This window comes from Podarcis vaucheri (genome assembly GCF_965113315.1).
Source record: "Podarcis vaucheri genome assembly, chromosome: 6".
Taxonomy (NCBI): Eukaryota; Metazoa; Chordata; class Lepidosauria; order Squamata; family Lacertidae; genus Podarcis; species Podarcis vaucheri.
Genome location: NC_138764.1, coordinates 76580249 through 76600993, shown reverse-complemented (window position 1 = coordinate 76600993; position 20745 = coordinate 76580249). Strand labels below are relative to the sequence as shown.

Below are 20745 nucleotides of genomic sequence, written 5' to 3'. Positions count from 1 at the left end.
TTCCAAGTAACCTAGAGCACCTGGAATACAAGAGGTCTCGTTACACTAATGTGTAATTAATGTTGCACTAATGTTACAAGTATTTGTAGAGATAGGGCCCATTTCTGGTTCCAGACCAGTACTGTGAAAGCATTAAAACAGTAAGCATTTGGATCCAAAGCGTCCACACAGCAGAGTGAACAGCAAGCGAGTGTGACTTGGCAAGTAAATATTAACTCTTCACTTCATGCTTTGGGCACAGGATCAGATTAAAGGAACATACCTTCGGTTTTCCAGTTGACCCACTGGTGTAGAGAATAAACAGTTCGTCTTCCGCATCACACCAGACAGGCTCACACTCTTTGCTAGAATTCTTCATAACGTTGTGCCACCAAAGGTCGACGTCTGAATTCCAAGGTATCTGAAGAAAACCACACAGTAAGAGGCACACATAATGCTTAAAAGACAGCAAGATGGTCGGAAAAACCCAGCTTTGGAGCTCTTGCACTTTAATTGATTATTTTGGCTTCTAAAGCAGAACTCTACTTCACCGTTTCAGCTTTTCTTCTATTTTTAAAAGCGTTTTCCTTTCTTAATAGCTGCAGAAGTACAACTACAGTGTTAACACATCACGATACCTGTTTAAATGAGCAGTTCTGACCAAAACTGTGGTGTCATTAGTTCATCAATCCTAGTGATTCTGCCTTAATAATACTGATCTTATTGTTAAATGCTGTTATTTTTCCAAGTAGCAAACAAAGGCTACTGAACATCTGTCAGAGCCTAAGCAATAGCTACAGGAATGTAGTGCAGGAGAAAATATAATTATTACCAGTAATGCTGTTTATCGCATATATATAAACTTGATCTGCAAGTTCTTCATAGTCTTTCATCTATAGTCACAACAATCCAGTAAGGTAGGCTACTCTTACTGAAAGGCTGAAATACAAGCTTGCCCGAGGTCAAACAAAGTCTCTGGTGGGGGGGTGGGGTGAGAAACTATTAGAATTCTTTTAACCAACAGCCCTATGGATCAGGAATAATATTCACCAAGTCTGCATGCTTGGCTTTAGTGAATATGTAAGTCTATTATCAGAACAGTTGTGTGCACATCCTATATTCATATGCAACTATTAATAGTTTTTCCCAGTGTGTGTCTCCCACTGTGTTTCATATAATTATAAACCACTTCAATAATTTGTCTTCCCCTGTATGCATAACTATATTTTCATCTTCATGTTTCATGAACAAATAGTTCTTTACAAGGAAAGCCCCTTAAGGAATTTGAACAAATTATTTCAGTGCATTTTAGACAAGTCCTTGAATTTATGCAAGCCAGTTCAACTTCATCTGCTGAGACCAGAGCTATCCAAACCACTTCATTTTGAATATTCTGTGCATGTGCTGTGGACAAAAGGTGCATAAAAGGAAGCAATTCAGGAATGGTAAGGAAACTCCCTCATGGCAGTCAAGAATGCCTAAGGGAAATACAAAGGTTTCTGAAATGAAGTACAACACACACTTTAACTCCTGTGCGTTCATGAGCAAAGGCCCTCACCAGTGAAGATCAGCTGATATCAAACATTTTATTCTTGCAATTTTTATATTCACCTTGGGATCAATTGTGATGGAGAGGAGGAACATAAATATGTTTTTTTTAAAAAAAAATAAAAATTAGTACATAAATAATAAATCCCCAAATAAAGTAGGTCAGTGTTATGATCCCCAGAGGGGCTATGATTCTGAGACACAATAATTTGGAAGAGCCACTTAGGGAGTTAATGGCAAAGGGATAATTATAAATATCACACTAAGGTGGCATGCAGCAAATCCACCAGAAGTTCCGGCATTTAATACACATGCACAGAGCCATTTTATATGTTCTCTTTATGTAAGTGAAGCATGGTTATTATACATCCATACTAAGGAGAGCAACATGAAGTTCTCCAGACACTGCTGGACTACAGCTCCCATTATCCATGACCATGCTGGCTGGGACTGAAGGTGGTTGTAGTCCAAAATCTAGGGGCCACCATTCACCACCCCTGGCTTCAGGCCTTTGAGAAGCCCAATGGCCTGCAGCCATTTATTCTCAGCACAGGTCTAAGTGTCTGTCTATCAGCAATCTCATCACTGACTGCTTCCTAGTTACACTTTGCTACCTGGATGGATACATTAAAAAACAGTAAGTTATGGAGAAACTATACACATCCATATTCTGGTGCTAAAAGTATTAATGTGGATGAAGTGCCATTTATTTATATGGGACCTAACTTCCAAAAGAACCTTTATTTGGTGTTCCAGATGAAGATGGTTGGAGAACAGCTCCCAAGGAGCTAAGCAGAAATCTCATTACAACGAACAGCTCAGCAACCAACCATTGGTGGGCAAAACGTAAACACCAAACTAGTGTTTCCTAAGCTGATAGGTGAAGTGGAACATTTTTGAAAGAATAAGCATTACCCACTCCAGAGGAGCCCTCACCGTGTTTCTTTATGTGTTGCTGCTGCAAATTTCCCCTTCTCAATGGAAGGGGGCCACTTTGAGCGTTTTAAGCTACACTGGGCACAACTGGATCATTCGATTGCACCCAATATGAAGAAACAGCAGAATTAGCTGTCCCCAGCAGAAGCTGATTGGAAGTAGACAAGGCTGGAGCAGTATGCTGGTAGAGGTGCGGCAGGCAGCTCCATGTGGGCGAGTGCTTTGGGCTCACAGAATTCTCTTATTTTTAATAAATATATCCTCTATAGCACACTATCAGTTCTCTCATAACAACAGTGCACCCTAGTAGGTATTAATGCAAAGGCAATGCTTATAGAACAGTGAGTCTGGATTCTTGAGTGTGTATCATGTAAACTGAAACTGCTACATAGCTCCTCTCCTGGTTACATCAGGCTTAACTATAAGATGATTTCAGTACAAAGCCAATATTGCAAACCCCACTTTGAAGTTGGCTTGAGCAAACAAAACAAGTCAATACAAAATAGTTTTAAAGAGTGATTAGGTGAAACAAGCATTCTTGTTGAAATGAAACAAATGCTGTGTTGTGTACCCAATTTTCAATGAATTTTAAAAAATCTTTGAAAATCCTGGTCTAGGGAGCTGATGGGTGGTGAGGTGGGGAAGAGAAACACAGTCAAAAGGCTGTTGTGGAAAGTTTGCGTAAGGCGTAACAGTATTTGTGCTACCAGGAACAGGATATCCTCATGCAAATTTCTGTAGGACTCTCACACCCCCTTCGTGCAGTGCCAAAGCTGGTAAATTTTTGGAAAGGAGCCATAAAGCCACCTTTCAGAAAAAGCAGCAGCTTACCTGTATAGCTAAGCTTTCCCCCCTACACTTTTAACAAAAGAACATGTGAGTTGCAATTTCTGAATAATCCCCTTCCCTGTGAAGAACAGTGATGAAAGGTTAGTATTAAAAGCTGATACAGCACCAGTATGTCCTGCAGCATGTATTGAAGTCTACTAAAAAAAAAATACTGAGCAAGTGTTTCAATACAAATCTTTCAGTGTAGTGCTATGATATGTAAGCAGGAAAACTGCCCAGGGCAAGGGTGCAAGCCCAGAAGGCAAAATGTGGTTACATGTCTATGCTATCAGTCAGCATCCGACTCACTGTCCATCTGGTGTGGGGGCAGCTGCCCTAGAGCTTGCACAGTTGGTAGGGCATTTGGCAGGGGGTGTTAGCATGATGCTCAGGCTGTGGGGCACATGCTGCTGACCAGCAGGACCCCGCACTGGTTATGTGGTGGCAAACAGTAGTAACAGTCACTGCTGCATATACTAATGGATAGAGTGATAGGTGCATATTGAGTAGTATCTGCATCACACTGCCTTTGCCAAGAGGCTACACCTTCTGGAGCCTATATGCGCTCTTTCATTCACCGCTCAAAGACTGTATCCAAATCCTTGCTTGGAGTGCTTACAGCTTGAGAAGAGTACACAGCAGTTAAGCATGAAGGTTATACAAAACCATGCTCACTTTCCAAATATCAAGCAACAAGCCAATTCCCAGAAAAGACAAAACCTCTGGAAAATAATATCAAGAAATTGCTAGTAATAGAATTACTAATCAAGGACTAGTAATAGAAATCTCCTTGTACTGGAAAGCTGGTGGCAAAATCTTCGTTCTTGTAGAATCGTTTTTCAACACAACTTTGATGCAGAGGAGCAACCATTTTGATCGGATTAAGCCAGCTAAGAAGGGGAAAGAGGACAATAAAGGCCGGAGCCACATCTCAGCCTGTTACATACAATAGTAATCATTTGGTACAATGCTGGTGGAAGCAGAGCTGGCTCAGCTGTCAGGGTGGAAGCATGAGACAGGCTACTTCACAAGCCCATAGAGCTGCTTTAAGGTAAAGAAATGGGGTCTGAGCACAGAACTCCTGGAAGCTGCACCAAGCCATTCAGTGTGTGAACATGCTGTGCATCATGTAACCCCGTTTCAGGACCCCAGCTGTGCTTATTTCCTAAGAGATATCACAAGGACCCGCATTCCTTCGCCACCCCTTGACATTTTCTGTTGGTTTTGTGTAAAATCCCTTTTACATTTCATGTGCATATACAAGAAGATACTAAGAAAGTGTTAGGACTACAACAGAGTCACTGTCCCTCCCAAACAATCCCAGGCCATGGCATGTATCGCGGCGCTCCCTTCCAACCCTTGGGACAGTGATGTCTATGACTAACATGCAACTGATGGAAGTGGGGTTAGGAGGCCACACTGTGCCGTGCAGCGAGAGTGAGAGCAGGTAAGTGAGGAGGAGTGCTGGAAAGGGAAAGCAGAACAGAGGGGTGCCGAGAGAAAGCTTCTGCTACACAGTAAATACCTTGGGATGGACTCTCTTTGAGCTCTCAGTCTTTTTTTCCTGTTAAAAATTCACAAAGATATAAGATTTGAGAAGTGGAAGAGTTGTGCTAGGGTGCCTAAACCTTTTAAAATACCATGCTGGCAAGGAAAGACATGATGCAGCTGAGAGGGTGCACATCATGGCTGCAAAAGCGCATCTTCTTGGATGCTAAAGATGAGCTGCAAAGCATAGGCTCAGGCAACGGGTCAATCCCTGACAATGCTTCTTGGCTGATTCCATTTCAGAGCTTTTCTTCCTGCATACAAGAGCCCAGGCTGGTCCTCTAGCCTGTGCTTTCCAGTGCAGGATGAAGCCATGGAAAACCAGTTCTTATACTGCTAAGCTAACACAAAAAGGGCATCTGCAATAGGCTTCTAATGAACTAATGCAAAACAGCCAAAGAGAAATGGGTTTTACTCAGTGCTCTGCAGAGAGCCAGATCAATGTGAAGACCAAGAAGCTGAACAGGTATAAAAAGGGGGCAGAACAGGATTTGCCCTAGTATGACGTGTCCTTGCTAGTTCACTAAAATAGGAAGCAACTTTCATCAATGCAGCCATTGTTAATACATTGCTCATCAAACAATGTAAACAAAGTATTCACTGCCCATACACTGGCAGTAGTTTGTTCCATCGCTAGTCTGGATGCAGGTTCCTGAAATAGATGAAGCTTCTGGACCAGAACCAAGGGCAGAACCACATAACCTCAATTCCAAGCACTGTTCACGCTAGGCATTACAATATATTGTAATACAGAATAGCCTCTAGAGAAGGTTCACTTGGCTCTCCAACAGGATTGTGGCTAAGTTGAAGTATCTCCAGCACAGAAACCTGGCACCGGAAACCTCTGCACTTACAGAAGCTATCCAGAAAATATTCTTCCTTCTTATTCCCCTGGTGCTGTTATAAGGGAATCTAGTTAGCACTGTGTGTTTACAGGAACAGCACAAGTGCTGCGGAAGGTAGTGGAAAGATAAACTGATTAGTTTGTAAAAGGCAAGGTGGACATTGGGTTACAACTTATTTGTAAGATAAGTGGGATGGGTCCAAGCAACAGTGAAGTGCTCTGGGAAGTCTGCATGGCAAGGGAGAATGTTACTGTGCCAATGGATTTGCAACCTGAGGGTTTCCCAGATGATAAACCAACAGTAAAAGCAGGAACTATCTCAGAGTTATGTTCAAATTAGTTCCTCTTTTTTTGCAGGAATCCATACAAACATAACAGAAAGACAGATAACATTGCTGTAGTACAAGATGAATAACTTGTTGCCCTCCAGATATTGTTGGACTATTGCTCCCATCAGTCCCAGCCAGCATGGTCAATGGTCAGGGATTATGGGAGCTGCAGCCCAGAAACCTCTGGAGGGGCATAGATTCTGCACTCTTACTGTAATGGAAATACCTGTGATTCCCATCCATATTCTGATTGTAAATACAGCTTGCATACTGCAAGCACTGATAAATTTCACAGAAAAAAAGCCCTGGTCCCATCTAAACCTAGTTCAAGAGCATGGTGAGAAGCCCACCTACTGCTTATTTCATTGTGCAGGTGACTCTGTTAGTGTGCTTGCTGCTCTCACAAAGACAACTTAATGCCTCAAGTTTAAAGAAAATATGCACACAAAAATGTCCTGTTTTCAGACCTTTAATTGTATCATGGACTAAACACATGATAGCTTTTAGATTTCTATCTGTGGTGGAAGTAACAATTCTGCTATGTAAGTGAGAAAAGGCCCATATGTCTTTTAGCACCATATAAGTTTTAAAGAATAAACTTTTCTAGAATGGCAGGAAACTGGGGGTGGGGAAGAGTGAGGATGAAGTGTAACTTTGCTCCATTTTTCTGTTTTCTGCTGAAGGACCTGGTGATAAGTCTCATGATCCAGTAGTGAAGCTTGCCCAGGAAAATAAACTTTTAAAAGCACAAATCTTCAGCGGCAGCGATATCACAGGCACTATCCAGTGAGTGGGTATGATTATTATACAGCCATATCGCACATAACAATCTCAATTGCAAGGCAAGGGCTGTTTGGGAGAAAATAGCATTTCTTCCTGGCAATGCTAAACAGTTCTGCCTAGTTCTCTACAATGCAGATAGAAGCACCAGGAGCAAAACAAATCTTAACTCCCGATGGCAGAATAATTATAAACATGCAATCATCTCCCTCAAATAAGGAAAAGCTGCTCAAGCCCTTAAACAGGTCCTTCACCCATTTACAACAGGTAACTCACCTGCACACTCTGGCAGATTCTCTTGAGAGGTGGAGACTTGCTGCTTGGCCCATCCAGCACCAGTTCTTCCCTTCCTAAATGCTTGACCACAATGCACCTTCGCAGAGGGGAATCCCTACAAGGAGAGGGAAGATGAAGTCATGAGCCAAAATTATTTTAATGGAAAACACACAACAATTCCAAGAAGAGAGTCTAGGTCATTTGCCTGAGCGCAAGTTTGAACCTGTGCAGCTGATTATGAAAGTATGAGGCAGGCTGGATAAATTATATTGATCAACCAAGTTCTACCACTAAATTGCTAAGCACTCTTTACTGCGGGGTGCTACTTCATTGGATGGAAAAACCACTTTCCTATCAGTCATCTGATGTCATCATGATGTCATAAGTGGAACTGATAAAAATCTAGTCAAGCAGTCAAAAAGGGCCCCCACCCCTCTGCTAAACCATGGGTTCCAAACACTCTTCCAAACAGAATGTCTAACTCTTATATGCAAACAATGGTTTGTCAGTTCAGACACAACATTTAACCATAGGTAAGCTTTCGCGCCAATGGCTTGATGATGTATGAACTGAGTCATTGAAGTGGGGATATGTTTTGACTTCCTGCCCTAATTAATTGTTGACAAATATTTTGTGCTGGAAAGTCAGCAACTTCCATTTCAGAAGTAGTTAACCAGATAGGGGAGAACAAATGCTCACAAGAAAGGTTATTATAGTTCTAAACAAAATCCTGTGGGGTGGACAGAGTGAGCATCTTTCAAAAGGGGTGTATGTACACGGCACATAATTTCCCCAGCTTTATTTCTATCCACACCTCTGTGCCAGGTATGCTATAGTGTTTAAGACCACAACTGCAGTCTGACTTACTTGTCTTTACATTTCTGCAAGGCGTCATCTGCTATCTGCTTCAGGTTAATCAGCTTATCACCTCTATAAAAGGCATCTACAAAGAGTAAGCAAATCATTAAACTGGCTCACCAGAACAGCCTGCAAGCACTCGAAGGTCACAAGAAGAAAGGGACAGCTTGGTTTAAAGGAAAGGATGGAAACAACGGAATTAAGAGAAAGTTTGCTAAAGTGAAGACCAATCATGGACACAGTAGAGGCCTCTATGGTAAGGATCTGAAGTCTGTGACCCTCCATATGTTGTGGGATTCCTTCTCCTATCAAGTCCAGCCAGCATGGTCAATGACATAAGAATATAAGAATAGCCTACTGGCTTGCAAGTATGGCATCTAGAATAAGAAATCAAGATGATAAACAGATGAGAAGTGAGTGGGAGTATTTAGGGGATTATTTACCAAAAATAAAATAAAATGATCTCAAATTCCAAGTACGGGATACCTTGTGACCAACAGTTGATAATACAAATGATATGTCAATGTGAAAAATAAGGTGAAGGAATTAATGTATATGCAGCTAAGCAAGATGTACAAAGAACCGTCACTGAATGCTGGGTGGGGTGTCTAAAAAAGAACTACTGTATAAGAATGGAAAACGATGTAATTGTAAAACTGAAAATATAAAAAGAAGAAGAAAAGGAATATAGCCTGCTGGATCAGACCAATGGCCCATCTAGTCCAGCTTCCTGTTCTCACAGTGTCCAACCAGATGCCTCTGAGGAACCAAGAAGCAGAACATGAGCACAAGAGCACGCTCCCCTACTGTGGTTTCCAGAAATTGGTATTAGGAAGACTTGCTGCCCCCAACTGTGGAGGTAGAGCACAGCCATCATGGCTGGTAGCCCTTGATAGCTTTCTCCGCGAATGTGCAATGCTGAGAGTTGCACTTCAACTGCAGGCTTTCCATCCCTGCTTTATGGAATAAATGAAACCTACCTTACTGAACGGGCCTCAGGTTTCAGTGCCTGCCCAGCACATTTTGCTGCAAAGGACAAGATGGCACTCCCATTCAACTGGACTGGCAACTCAATCTTACTTAAATATTTGCAACAGGACAGTGCCCACCATTTCACCCAAGAACAGCAGGCTACTTTACAGGGTGCAGGACAGGCTGTGTGCCCCACACAGCTCTGCCCGCCAACTAAATGGAGATGGTTGGAGAGCTCCACAAGAATGGCTGGGTGAGGGGTTGATGCTCCTCCTGAGGTGGTTACATCACTCTGTCTAATGGTAGGGCCAACCTTGTATGTTTACAGTGAGCAATAATCTTGGAAGTGTTCTATGGGGAACAATCAGAAGGAAGAAGATTTTACAGGACTTTCCCCTGTTTTAGTTCAACATGATGTAGCAAGTGGCAGGAGACTAATATACAGATCTTGGAGAAATTGATTTATTGTGTTACAAAATTAAACAGAAACAGTTTGAACTGTTAAGTTAATGCATGCTTTCAGAATGTGGAAATTCCTTTATTTTTATTTATCTGGCATGGAAAGCCAAACTGAATGTCAAATCATGAACTAAGAATGCAATCCCATGCATATATCTAGTTAGAATTGTCCCACTCTTTTCAGCGGGGTTTTTCCCTAGGCAGCTGCATAGGATTGCAGCCTAAAAACTGTATCCAGAATTGCACCCAGGAAATCTGACACAATTTTTGAAACCACCTGTAACAACAGAAACCATCAAACAAAGTGGAAGGAGGATCTTTCGATAATGAAACTCCACCTTATCAGAAAACGGATGTATTGCCCACAGCTTGTGCCCTGACAAAACATATCCCTGGACTGCAGTTCAACCCAGTAATAGCTCCTTCCTAGTAAGAGGAAGAGCATAAAAAGTTGGCCGAACATGGGGTGTTTTCATTAAAAGGTCAATCTTGTTTGCAAAGTATTCTGATAAGATTAAAGGCCCTGCAGTTTAGAAGAGAACTGTTTTACCTGCAGTGATGAGAAGTGAGCAGTGGGAATCAAGGATCCTTTCACAAAGGGATTCTGCCGAGAAACCTGCAAACTAAAAACAAGAACACACGATTAATCACAATTGCAGTTGTGAACAGGGACTCAACGAATGGCACTTTTACAATATATTAGTGCCATAACTTTTCCAAAAGGCTATTCTAGAGTGCTCTAGAGTTCCTTAGATGATTATCAAGGTTTCTTTCAATGAGAATTGCATATATATTTCATTGAAATACAGTTTGCCCATGGCTACCAGACTTCTGCAATGTACAGCTTTGCTGACACCCCCACATGTACAGACCATGCATTGGAACACTCTGCAGAATCCTCTGCAATGCTCAGGGTGGCAAATGTCAACATGGAAAACATTATCTAAAAACCTAAGCTTAAAATCCTTAAACTGGAACACAAGATTCCACCCCCCCCAAAAAAAAAAAAAAACCAGTTCAGGGGCACAAACTTAGCTTAATTAGGGTTGCTATCTGCTACAAGCACTGTTCATTTCAATCTGCAGCCAGTGCCGCACAAGAACAGAAATCACACCAGAAGTAATTGCTCCTTCCTACCACAATGGAATGAACTGCTCCAATTCTGGCACAGGCTAGCATGGCTACCACCAGCTCAATGATCATTGGCATGTAGATAGAAACTCTGTCTCCTTTCTTTATGCCTGTGAAAGAGAAAGAGATGTTTCTCATGCCAAACAGCGGACACTCTTTTTGCCATTCAGCCACTGTGTCCTGGGCCCTGGTATTCCAAGAGAAAGAACAAAGCTGGGGGAAAAAGAAGTCAGGAGGCTCAAAAACACAAGCATACAATTCCTGAAAGATCAGAAGTGTATGCATGACAAACAAAACTTTTGAGGGGGGGGGCTTGGGATCATGGGATCTGCCCTGGGGTTACCAATGAAAGAGAAGCATATTGTGGCTGAATTTAGAAGGGCATCTTTGCTTCAAAGACATTGCCAGTAGGAACAAGGGATGGCACTACAGAATAAAATGCTGTTAATATGTTTTCTTCAAGCCACAGCTAAGAAGAGGAAGCACACTGATGCTTCATTTCCATGTTGCTTTGCAAAACACTAGCAAGTTAAATTCTCACAACAGCCCCAGTAAAAAGTGCAACTATCTCTTTAGTGGAACCAGTCACCGTTTTGTAATTGGAAGTTTCTAAGGCTAGGTAGGATATGTTTCTATTTAAACATTTTAGAATATAAATATACCAAAGGGTTCTCTTGCTGGTCAGATGTATCTAATATGAAATGTTATATGCAAACATTTGTTACATTTTACTTTCCTTTGAAAAAGATAACTTTATATCAACAGCATTTTATTTTGTAGTTCCATCCATTGATACTACTGGCAACATTCCTACAATCGCCTGATATTTGTTTTTTAAAGCTGAATACAACTTTATTTGACCACACCTTGCCACATATTCACGAGCCACATGTCAATATGTTTGACAGATAAAAAACAAACCAACAAATAAGATCATTCGAAACATATTTGTTGCTTTCACTGATACCTATTCCCTATATTCTGCATATTTTACATTTGTTGCTAGCATTGGTTTCTGCCCTGCATAATAAATTATATTTCTTCATGTTCTGTAGATAAACATTATGCCACATATGTATAAAATAAGACATAGCAATTGAGGTATGCAAAATCAGAAGGGTGAGCAAGAGGACATTTATTAAAAAGTAATGCAAAGATTGTTAAACATACAAGTATGCAGAATCAAATAATAATAATTTATAAAGCTGAATATGCAAAGTTGCATATAATCTTATCAGAGTACTGTATTTTTCGCCTCATAGGGTGCACTGGCCCATAAGGCGCACCTAGTTTTTTGGGGGGGAAATAAAGGGGGGGGAATTATTTCCCCCTCAAGGCGCGAGGCGGGGGAAGCCCGAGCTTCCCCCGACCCCAGAACAGGCTGCTCTCCGCAAGCCGTGGGAGCCCTCCTGCGGCTTGCGCAGAGCTACCCGAAGCCTCGGCACGACTGCTCAGCGCGCCGGGGCGTCGGGATAAGAGGCAGCTCCACGCAAGCCGGGGGAGCTCTCCTGCAGCTTGCGCAGAGCTACCCAAAGCCCCGGCGCGACTGCCCAGCGTGACGGGGCTTCGGGATAAGAGGCAGGTCCGCGCAAGCCGGGGGAGCCCTCCCGCGGCTTACGCAGTGTTGCCTCTTATCCCGAAGCCCCGGCGCGCTGAGCAGTCGCTTCGGGTAGCTTCGGGATAAGAGGCAGCGCTGCGCAAGCCGGGGGAGGGCTCCCGTGGCTTGCGCAGAGCTACCCGAAGCCCCGTCGCGACTGCTCAGCAGGCAGCTCTGTGCAAGCCGTGGGAGCCCGGGGGGGGGGGACTCCCACGGGCTCCCACGGCTTGCGGATAGCTTCCTGAAGCCTGGAGAGGGGTCGATGCGCACCGACCCCTCTCACTCTCCAGGTTTCAGCGAAAGCCTGCATTTGCCCCATAGGACGCACACACATTTCCCCTTCATTTTTGGAGGGGGAAAAGTGCGTCCTATAGGGCGAAAAATACGGTACATTTTAATAAAAATTCTGTTTAAGCCCCAGTTTGGAAGGAACAGATGCTTCTGCTCAGAAACAATGTTGGGATGGATGTGGTGCAGTTTTATATTTAATTTAAAAATATACTGGAAGTATATATATGCCCTTCTTTGTACAAGTTCTTACAAAGCTGTTTTGTTTTAAAAGTCACAAAAATCAAGTTCGTTTAGCACATATCTGTAATCCATTTCCAGCATTTATCACCACAATTCTACCCCTCTACCAAGATGTGGGGGAGAGGTGGGGTCTTGACCTTCGTATTATACTTCTGAAGCAATCCTATAAGCTGCAGCATGATATCAAATGAAATCCCTCCTCTTATCTCAAAATGAAAGTGCAGCCTGAACTGCATTGCTCTGCACTTGGGAGGTGCAGCACAAATGTAAAAAAAAAAAAAAAATCCCACAACCTCTTCCCCAACTTCAGGCTTGGATGACAAGACCTGTTACACTCATCAGAGAAAGGAGGGATGCTTTCAGAGGCAAGCAAATTTGTAGATTCCCGCAGAATCAGATACCTTGTTCCTGAAGAACATTGGCAAACTGGCAGACTTTACTCAGCAATTCACTGTACGTGATCGTCATGGACTCCCCTGGTTCATTTCCCTCCCTACAAGGGGAAAAAAAGGATCAGTTATGAACACAGACACTCAATGACAAACTATGACTGCACAGTCTGAACAGCAAATATAGCTCACCCACATTTCTCAAAGGGGCACAAAGGACAAAACCTGCAGAAAGTGTGACAGGTAAATTTCTTAACTTGTCATATTTCTAGCCTTCTAGAAAAATACAGCAGAAGACACTGAAAAGACAAGTTGGCATCTAAAGCTGTTAACCATGGTTTCCCAGTTCAGGCAAAATGAAAAACTCGAGTTAATGGAAGACTTCTTGGTTTGATTGTCTCCTAGAAGACAATTTTATTTTTTTCTGTAATCTATATGTTACGCAGACTTATTAAGATCTTGGGGGGGGGGTTTCCTACTATACAGGAATGAGCGAAGGGGTTGTACACCCACTGCCAAGGCCCATTCGTGTCTCAACTTATTAAGCTAAGATAGTATCATCCTTAATGAAGATGGGTTAATGACTGTAATTAGTCTGGCTGTTGGCAGATGACAGAACCCTTTTCACCAGTGGTTGGGAACCTCCAGCCTACATGCCTAATTTTAGCCCACAAAGCCATTTCCTCCAAACAATACCCATCTGCCCCACATTTGACATCAGGTGTTGCATCAGGTGTGGGGCAGGTAATGACATGGTTCCAAAAGGACAATTAGGAGCTTAAACTGCATTCCTAACTGTTACTTAGCAAGCAGGATCACCAACCGCACCGATCAACATTGACAGAGCTTTTTTTGAAGCTGACAGCTAATGCCATTGTGATATCAGGCAGGGAGCCTTGCACAACTATAAAAAAATGCCCCACATGAGTGAAGGTAAGTTTTTGCTCTGGCCCTCAGAGTGGAAAAAAGGTTCCATTAACCTGTTTTTTGCTCATGACCAAGTGACAGGCCTGAGGTTTCGCCATCACACTTCCCTGCCCCGTAGCATTCAAACTGGATTAAACATTGTCAGCTGCAGCTCATGTGAACCAACTCTCAGTTGCCTTCAGCCAGGTGAAAGCACAACAGCTGGCATTTGGGAAAACAATTTTTTTCAAATTCCTAAGCACAAGATTCAAAATTTTAGGCATCAGCATTAAGTGCCAGATTTGGACAATGACAGAAACAGCAACTATTTGGTGCTGGTACAAGGGCAGCATGCTAGATTGGGTGCTGAACACTTTCTAGCACCACCACCAAAACCTCCCCCTGCCCTCACCTTTCCAGAAGGAAAGGCTAGCGAGGAGAGTGACCAGTTGGGGACCACTACTGCTCTGAGCACCTTCCATCTATGTACAGTCTTCCCCTGCCCACCTTTCCTGATATAGAGCAGGAAAGACTGTCAAGGATGGGGGTGTTGAGATGCATGCTGTTTTGGCTCTCAATGGCTTGAGACATATAGGGAAGGTCAGCAGTTCAGTGGCAGATCATCTGTTTCATCGCATGTAGAAGGTCCTAGTTTCAATCCCTGTCATCTCCAGGTAGGGATGGAAGAGATCCCTGCCTGAAATCCTAGAGATCCACTGCATGTCTAGATATTTCTATAAGGCAGCTTCCTTTGTTTCTTTAATACCTCCAGACACCTTAACTTGCAGCTGCTAAACAACCCACAGCTTCTCTCCCAACCATGGAGCTGGAGAGAAGGTAGATGTCTTCTGTCCTCCTCTGCAGCTTCAATGCTGGAGGTGGGGATGGCTGGTTGCTCATCACCCTTGCTTATCTTGACTGTAATGTGTCGAACGAACCTTCTGAAGCCTGAAAATGGATCGCTAACATCTGACAAGTGTTTGAAACTGTGCTTCGATTTAATCAGAGACTGATCTTTGGCTCCCGGAACTGGAAATTTTATTTAGTACCCATGTGAAATTCTTCTAGACTGTCATAACAGTAACTACCTGGCTACGTTCCCATGCTTTAGTCACCTGGCAGGTTCTTGCGGAGAACAAACACATTCCAGCTGCCATTATTGATTGAGTGCTGATCCCCTCCAGAACTGATTATTGTGCATTTAATAAGGGTATACATTCTTGCTCATGTAAGGGTGGGCATAACCATGCTTTCAGGTGCAGCTCAGTATTGGTATCCCTCATGTGGATTGGTGGAGGGACAAATGCAATATTGCAAGCAAGTCTATATAAAAATGCAACTGCTCTCAAAGTTTCTACTAGCCTGTCCCTTTTATTTGTGATACTTCAGCATCCTGAAAGAGAAAGAAACTCATTAGATGCCCACTTTAGGAGGTTTTCCAGCATGGTCGCCAAGAAGGCATTGCTGTCTTGCTACAAAAGTCAAGGCAGAGGCCTGTTTGCAGGGGTGACCTAGCATCTGTTGCCATGTGGACTATGTAGCTTTCATGTGATTTTAACTGCCAGTTTCTTATTTTCAAGTTGGGGCAGATCATTTCAGAAAGTGTCACATTTATTTTTACTTATGTTCTCCACATTCCCGGAAGGCTATTATTACGCAATTCTATACATGCCTACTCAGAAGCAAGCTCCACTGAACTTAGTGGAATTTACTCCCAGGTGAGTATGCACATGATTACAACCAGGGTGTAAACAACAACCACCCAAAGTAACTAGTTGCCAAGACAGCTGTGGCTTATTGGCACTAATACCAAACATTTAATGTTGTTTCTGTCCTTGCCTATACTGGATTCCTAAAAAAAAACCCTACTGACAAGAATCTGGTTAGCATCTGCCTTAACAAAGTTAACATCCACCAAAGTTACCATCCTCTTGTGGGTCTTTTCTGCTCAGAACGTGCCCTTAAATGACATGCTTAAACTTACTTTTTAATTACAAAAGTGGAGATAGATCATTTATTGTTTCAACTTTTACATGAAGTGGACTCTTAATGGCATAAAAGGGAAAATCCTCAATCTCCCCTGCCCCAGAGGTACAGAGACCCTGGGTGTAATCAAATATGTAATACACATTATCTAAATACTAAAGGGCATAGCTCAAGACCACAATGCAACTAAGAACCTTTAACTGAGGCCTCTAGACCAGGGGCAGGGAACCTGTGCTCCTTCATATGTGGCTAGACTACAACTTCCATCATCCACTGGGCATGCTGGCTGGCTGATGGAAGTCCAACAACATCTGGAGCAGCACTGGCTTGCCACTCCTTCTCTATACCTATCTGTTGCACAAGAATGTGGCACACAATGAATAAAAGATTTGGCACGTCTTACTTTCCCTGCTCCCAGGAAGGCGTCACTCTGTTCTCCCTTGTCAAAAGGGCTAATGGGTTAGACGTCACATGTTAAAACCCCAAAGATCCTCAGTCACAGCTTATTTGATTGCAGTGGTGGCTGGAATATTCCCCAATAACCCGAGCCCTCATTTGAAGCATGAAATGGTTTCATGTTTAATTTATGTTCTCTTACACAATGAAACTGCAACACATTGCACACCCATTCCCTCCCCTGGGCTCATACACTGCTAAGAAGCCTATTTGCTCACAGCTAGGGTGAGGGCTGATGGTGTAAGATGAGCTGAGTCCAGCCTAGCAAATCAGACAGGGAGAAGGGGGTTCCACCCAGTCCTCTGTAGAGAGCCAGATCAATGTAAAGACCAACAAGCTGAATGGGCAGAAAATAATATTGAAATAGAACTTTTCCCAGTGTATGAATTTTCATTGCTAGTTCACAGAAAGAAGAAGCAATTTTGCCTTTCATCAATATGGTGATTATTACGATGTTGCTCACCAAACAACGCTAACAAGCTATTCACAGATCTCTGTGCTATAATACAATATATTAAATACTCACCCCCACACAGCCCCCAAAGCCCCACACATAACAGCATGGGTCATGCCCACATTACAAAAAGAGATACTTCCTTAGTCCTACATGTACAAAAATGCAACAAGAGGTTAGAAATTGTGGATACTAATTAAAAAAAACCCAGTGCCTTTGCTTTCAGAAAATAGAACAAATTGAAATAAAATCTTTTTTAAAAAAATTTAAATGACTTCCACCAATAATGCCATGGATCTACATGCTTGCTTCATATCATCTTTAGCAAAACCTTTAGGCATGTCTCTACTGAAAATTCTGTCACTTTCTGGCCTCCTTACTTCAGTATTGTCTAGAATTGCCATCAGCTATTCGTTCAGAAGATACAAAAAACAAAACAAAACCCTAACCCTTACATACCAACTAAACTTTATTCAGCACTGAAAGCTAAACCAGAAAGAGGGCCGTTTCTTCCACATTCTGATGTTCAAGAAGTATGGCATATGGTAAACACACTCTGAAAATTAGTTTGTAAACTTCAAAAAGCTCTTTGTATTGAACATCTCAAAAAGCACGTTACCTTTCATGCTGGTGTAAAATACAGTTTCTCTCAAAAATGTGCTGACATTCCTATAAATATTGATGTGGATATTTTATATAATATTCTCAATTTTCAAAGTTAAAAGGAATTTAGTAACAAGGAAAAAGTAAAGTAAAAGTAAACAGTTTCCCCAACGAGTAAGTAAGTCGATGTAATAAAAGTGAAAGACTGTTCCTTCTTTCATTAAAAAACCCCCCAAAGAAATAAGAAAATGTGCAAAAGTAGCTTGGAGAAACTGGGCTTCTAGAAGCCCTACAACCAAGATAAACTCCACTTTTCATGTAAACACCACTTCATACACAGATTTCATTTCTACAGGTTGGCATTGCCAATGCAGCACCCTGCATCTGTGTTAGAAATGCAGGTATATAAGCTCTTTGCCAAATGGTGCCACAACAGAATGCCTAGTTGTAATTTTTATTTTGGAATTTTAAAAGCAATCTTACTAGTGAGTCATGCAGGGCACCATTTTTTTACTTTCACTTCCTGCAGCAACACCCAGGTGACTCGGGCTGCGGAAGTTTTACTTTCAAGTCTCAGTCGCAACACATCGTGACCATACGTCTCAAATTTGGCCATGCCAAGTCGCTAACACACCTGATGCCCAGGGAATTTCAAACACTGACCTGCGTACAATCCCTTTGGTACCCATGAAAGTACCAACTGAAAAGCACCGCCACTGAAAAACAGGCTTCAGAGTTCTTTGCTGCGCTACATATAGACTGAACATGCTGCCCCTTTCCCAAAATCAATGCTGACTGGGTGGCAGCTGCCCTCTCCCTTCTCTTCTGGACAGGAAAAGTACAGGTGAGAAAAAGGAGTTACACTTTGCCAAAAACCAAGCGGTGCCAGTGGCTGAGTATAGGTAGGTTGGTAGATCTTTTTTTCTTGTTTTATTGGGGGGTGGCAGTTGTTGGGAGTCACTTGTGCTTGGCTGGGGAGCGCTGGACTGTAGAAACCACTTTTACAACTTTTCCCCTTTTGTGAGGCTTTAATTTTTCTTCTTTTTGCAGAACTAAAGGGACAGCAATCTGCTGACCTTTGTCTATTTCTTGCCAGAATAGCTGCCTTAAACTTAGGGGGTTGTGGGGGCAACTCTGGACCACTGAGGCCACTTCTTCCATTTTTTCCTTTTCTGAGTGCTTTTTCTTGTGTGCGTATTTTCCCTTTTTCCCAAAATAGAGGAGGGGTGTGGTGTGACGTTTGCTGATCTCTTGTCCAGCCAGCCATCTCGTGCTTGTGTTTGAAGGGCAGTCAAGGACTCAGAGGTTAGCTTTTACTCTCTCCATCCTTTTCACTCTCTCTCTTTTGGAAGCAAATGGATGGAGAACTCTCCACTCAGCCACCTCATACATCGTTGGCAGTAAAAAGGTGTGTGTGCATGTGCACATATACCTGAGCCGGTTTCTCCAGAGAACTAAAAAGCCAAGGGGGATTCTGATCCTGTATTTGGGGTCTGTTGCTAAAATTGTGTGTGTTGGGCTGAGGGTTCATTCTGCAGGGCTATTTTTAGCTTTGTTGACTGATTTGACTTTTCCCTGGACTTCAAACAACAGCTTGCTTGGCAAGTCTTTTCTGCTCATTTCAGATGACATTCAGCCCCCGTCACCACACTAATCTGAGTGTTTCCCAAACATTACTCTTTTCTATTCTTTCTGTTCCATATTTTGTAATTAAGAACTTGTGTTTGCATATGCTTATTTCTTCTTCCTTTCCAATCCATTTATTTCCCATAATGTCTTTTCATATTGTAAACTTGAGGGCAGGGACTTTCCTTCTTTCCTTCCTTCCTTCTCTCTCCTCTCTTTCTCACGATTTGTATGGCCACTCTGGGAGCCTTTTTTGACTGAAGAACAGGATATAAAATATTTAAATAAATAAAATAGTATGATTACTAGCTGGCCAACATTAAATACATATTTATTTGTAATTATGCATGAATATTCATGCAATACCCGAGTTTAAGAGTAACTCTTCAACTGGAAGCACAAACAAGACTTAGAATTGTATCCAATGATGCACAAACCAGGTTCCACTTGCAGAATAGGACTTCCTTCTTTTCACCAAGAAACCCAAATATCTGCTCCACAGGGTTCCCCCAACCATCTGGTGCAGATTTTGAGGGTGTACAGGGGCTTCAAGGGGAGGGGGAGGAGTTTGGACTTGATATCCCACCTTTCACTCCCCTTAAGGAGTCTCAAAGCGGCTAACATTCTCCTTTCCCTTCCTCCCCCACAACAAACACTCTGAGGTGAGTGAGGCTGAGAGACTTCAGAAAAGTGTGACTAGCCCAAGGTCACCCAGCAGCTGCATGTGGAGGAGCAGGGATGCGAACCCAGTTCACCAGATTACAAGTCCATTGCTCTTAACCACTACACCACGCTGGGAGTGGTGAGGAGGGGAAAGATCCATAGTACACGCCAAAGTATGCTGGGCAAATTGACAGCAGTATTGGCAGCAGCATTGGACACATTCTGTAGCACCGTTTGGAAAATAAGGTTCCTGGAACATATTTGGTCACATGCTGCAAAAATATATATATATATATTAGAAGTTTTGCATCTCTGCAAAATTTTATGGTCCTGTCTATGTCAACTTTCATAGATATGGCAGCCATTTTTTACTATGCCACACCCTCTTGGCAGCCATTTTGCAACTGGTGCCCAAGGCACATTATCAGAATTCTAAATGTGCCCGGGGACCACTGCTAGCAAGTCAAAGTTAAATACAGGAAGAAAGAACACTCCAGGCTCTTGCTGAAGTAGTTATTCTGAGCACATAAGCCAAGCTCCTGACTTATTAAGAGCTGAGAAACAAGATATATAGGATTAGTAACTAAGATGGAAATATTTGATTTCAAGCCTTCGAAACAATTTTCGCAACATCTACACTAAAATAAACACTATGCTCTTTTCCCTCAAGGGAAAAGGTGAAAGTGACTATGCAGGGAACAGACTCCACTAAATACAAAGCCTGTCAAAACAGGCAAGATAAAAACCGTCACAAATTGAACTGACATGGCCTTATATCCTGGGATAAAGCTGTCCATTTTATATTGATACTGTGCCTCAAATGAGGCATAAATGCTTAATGAATCCTCACTGATCAACCGTAGGGTGCAGGTAAGAGGAATATAATTGAACACTGCTTTTTTTATTAATGTGCTTGGTGTGTAACATTTGGCTACTGATGACTTTGCAGCTCCTCAGCCAGTGTGCAAAATTTGAGGTCCACTTGTACACTCTTCCACAGGTCAAGCATCAGTAGCATAGTGGTGAAATTTAGAAATGCAGGGTCC

The 20745-nt window shown here is 42.5% G+C and overlaps 1 protein-coding gene across 2 annotated transcripts in view; it reads right to left on the bottom strand.

The window, feature by feature from the left end:
- Positions 1-20745, bottom strand: part of ACSS2 (acyl-CoA synthetase short chain family member 2) — a 58170-nt gene that overhangs the window by 21562 nt on the left and 15863 nt on the right. The window contains exons 3-9 of one of the 2 annotated variants that reach the window (XM_082226025.1): positions 13018-13109; positions 10495-10598; positions 9908-9980; positions 7936-8011; positions 7069-7183; positions 4817-4855; positions 263-400 (exon numbers count right to left, since the gene is read on the bottom strand). In XM_082226025.1, the coding sequence (XP_082082151.1) occupies positions 263-400; positions 4817-4855; positions 7069-7183; positions 7936-8011; positions 9908-9980; positions 10495-10598; positions 13018-13109 (637 nt within the window). The remainder of the gene's footprint in view (positions 1-262; positions 401-4816; positions 4856-7068; positions 7184-7935; positions 8012-9907; positions 9981-10494; positions 10599-13017; positions 13110-20745) is intronic. The other variant, XM_082226026.1, reaches the window with a different exon arrangement.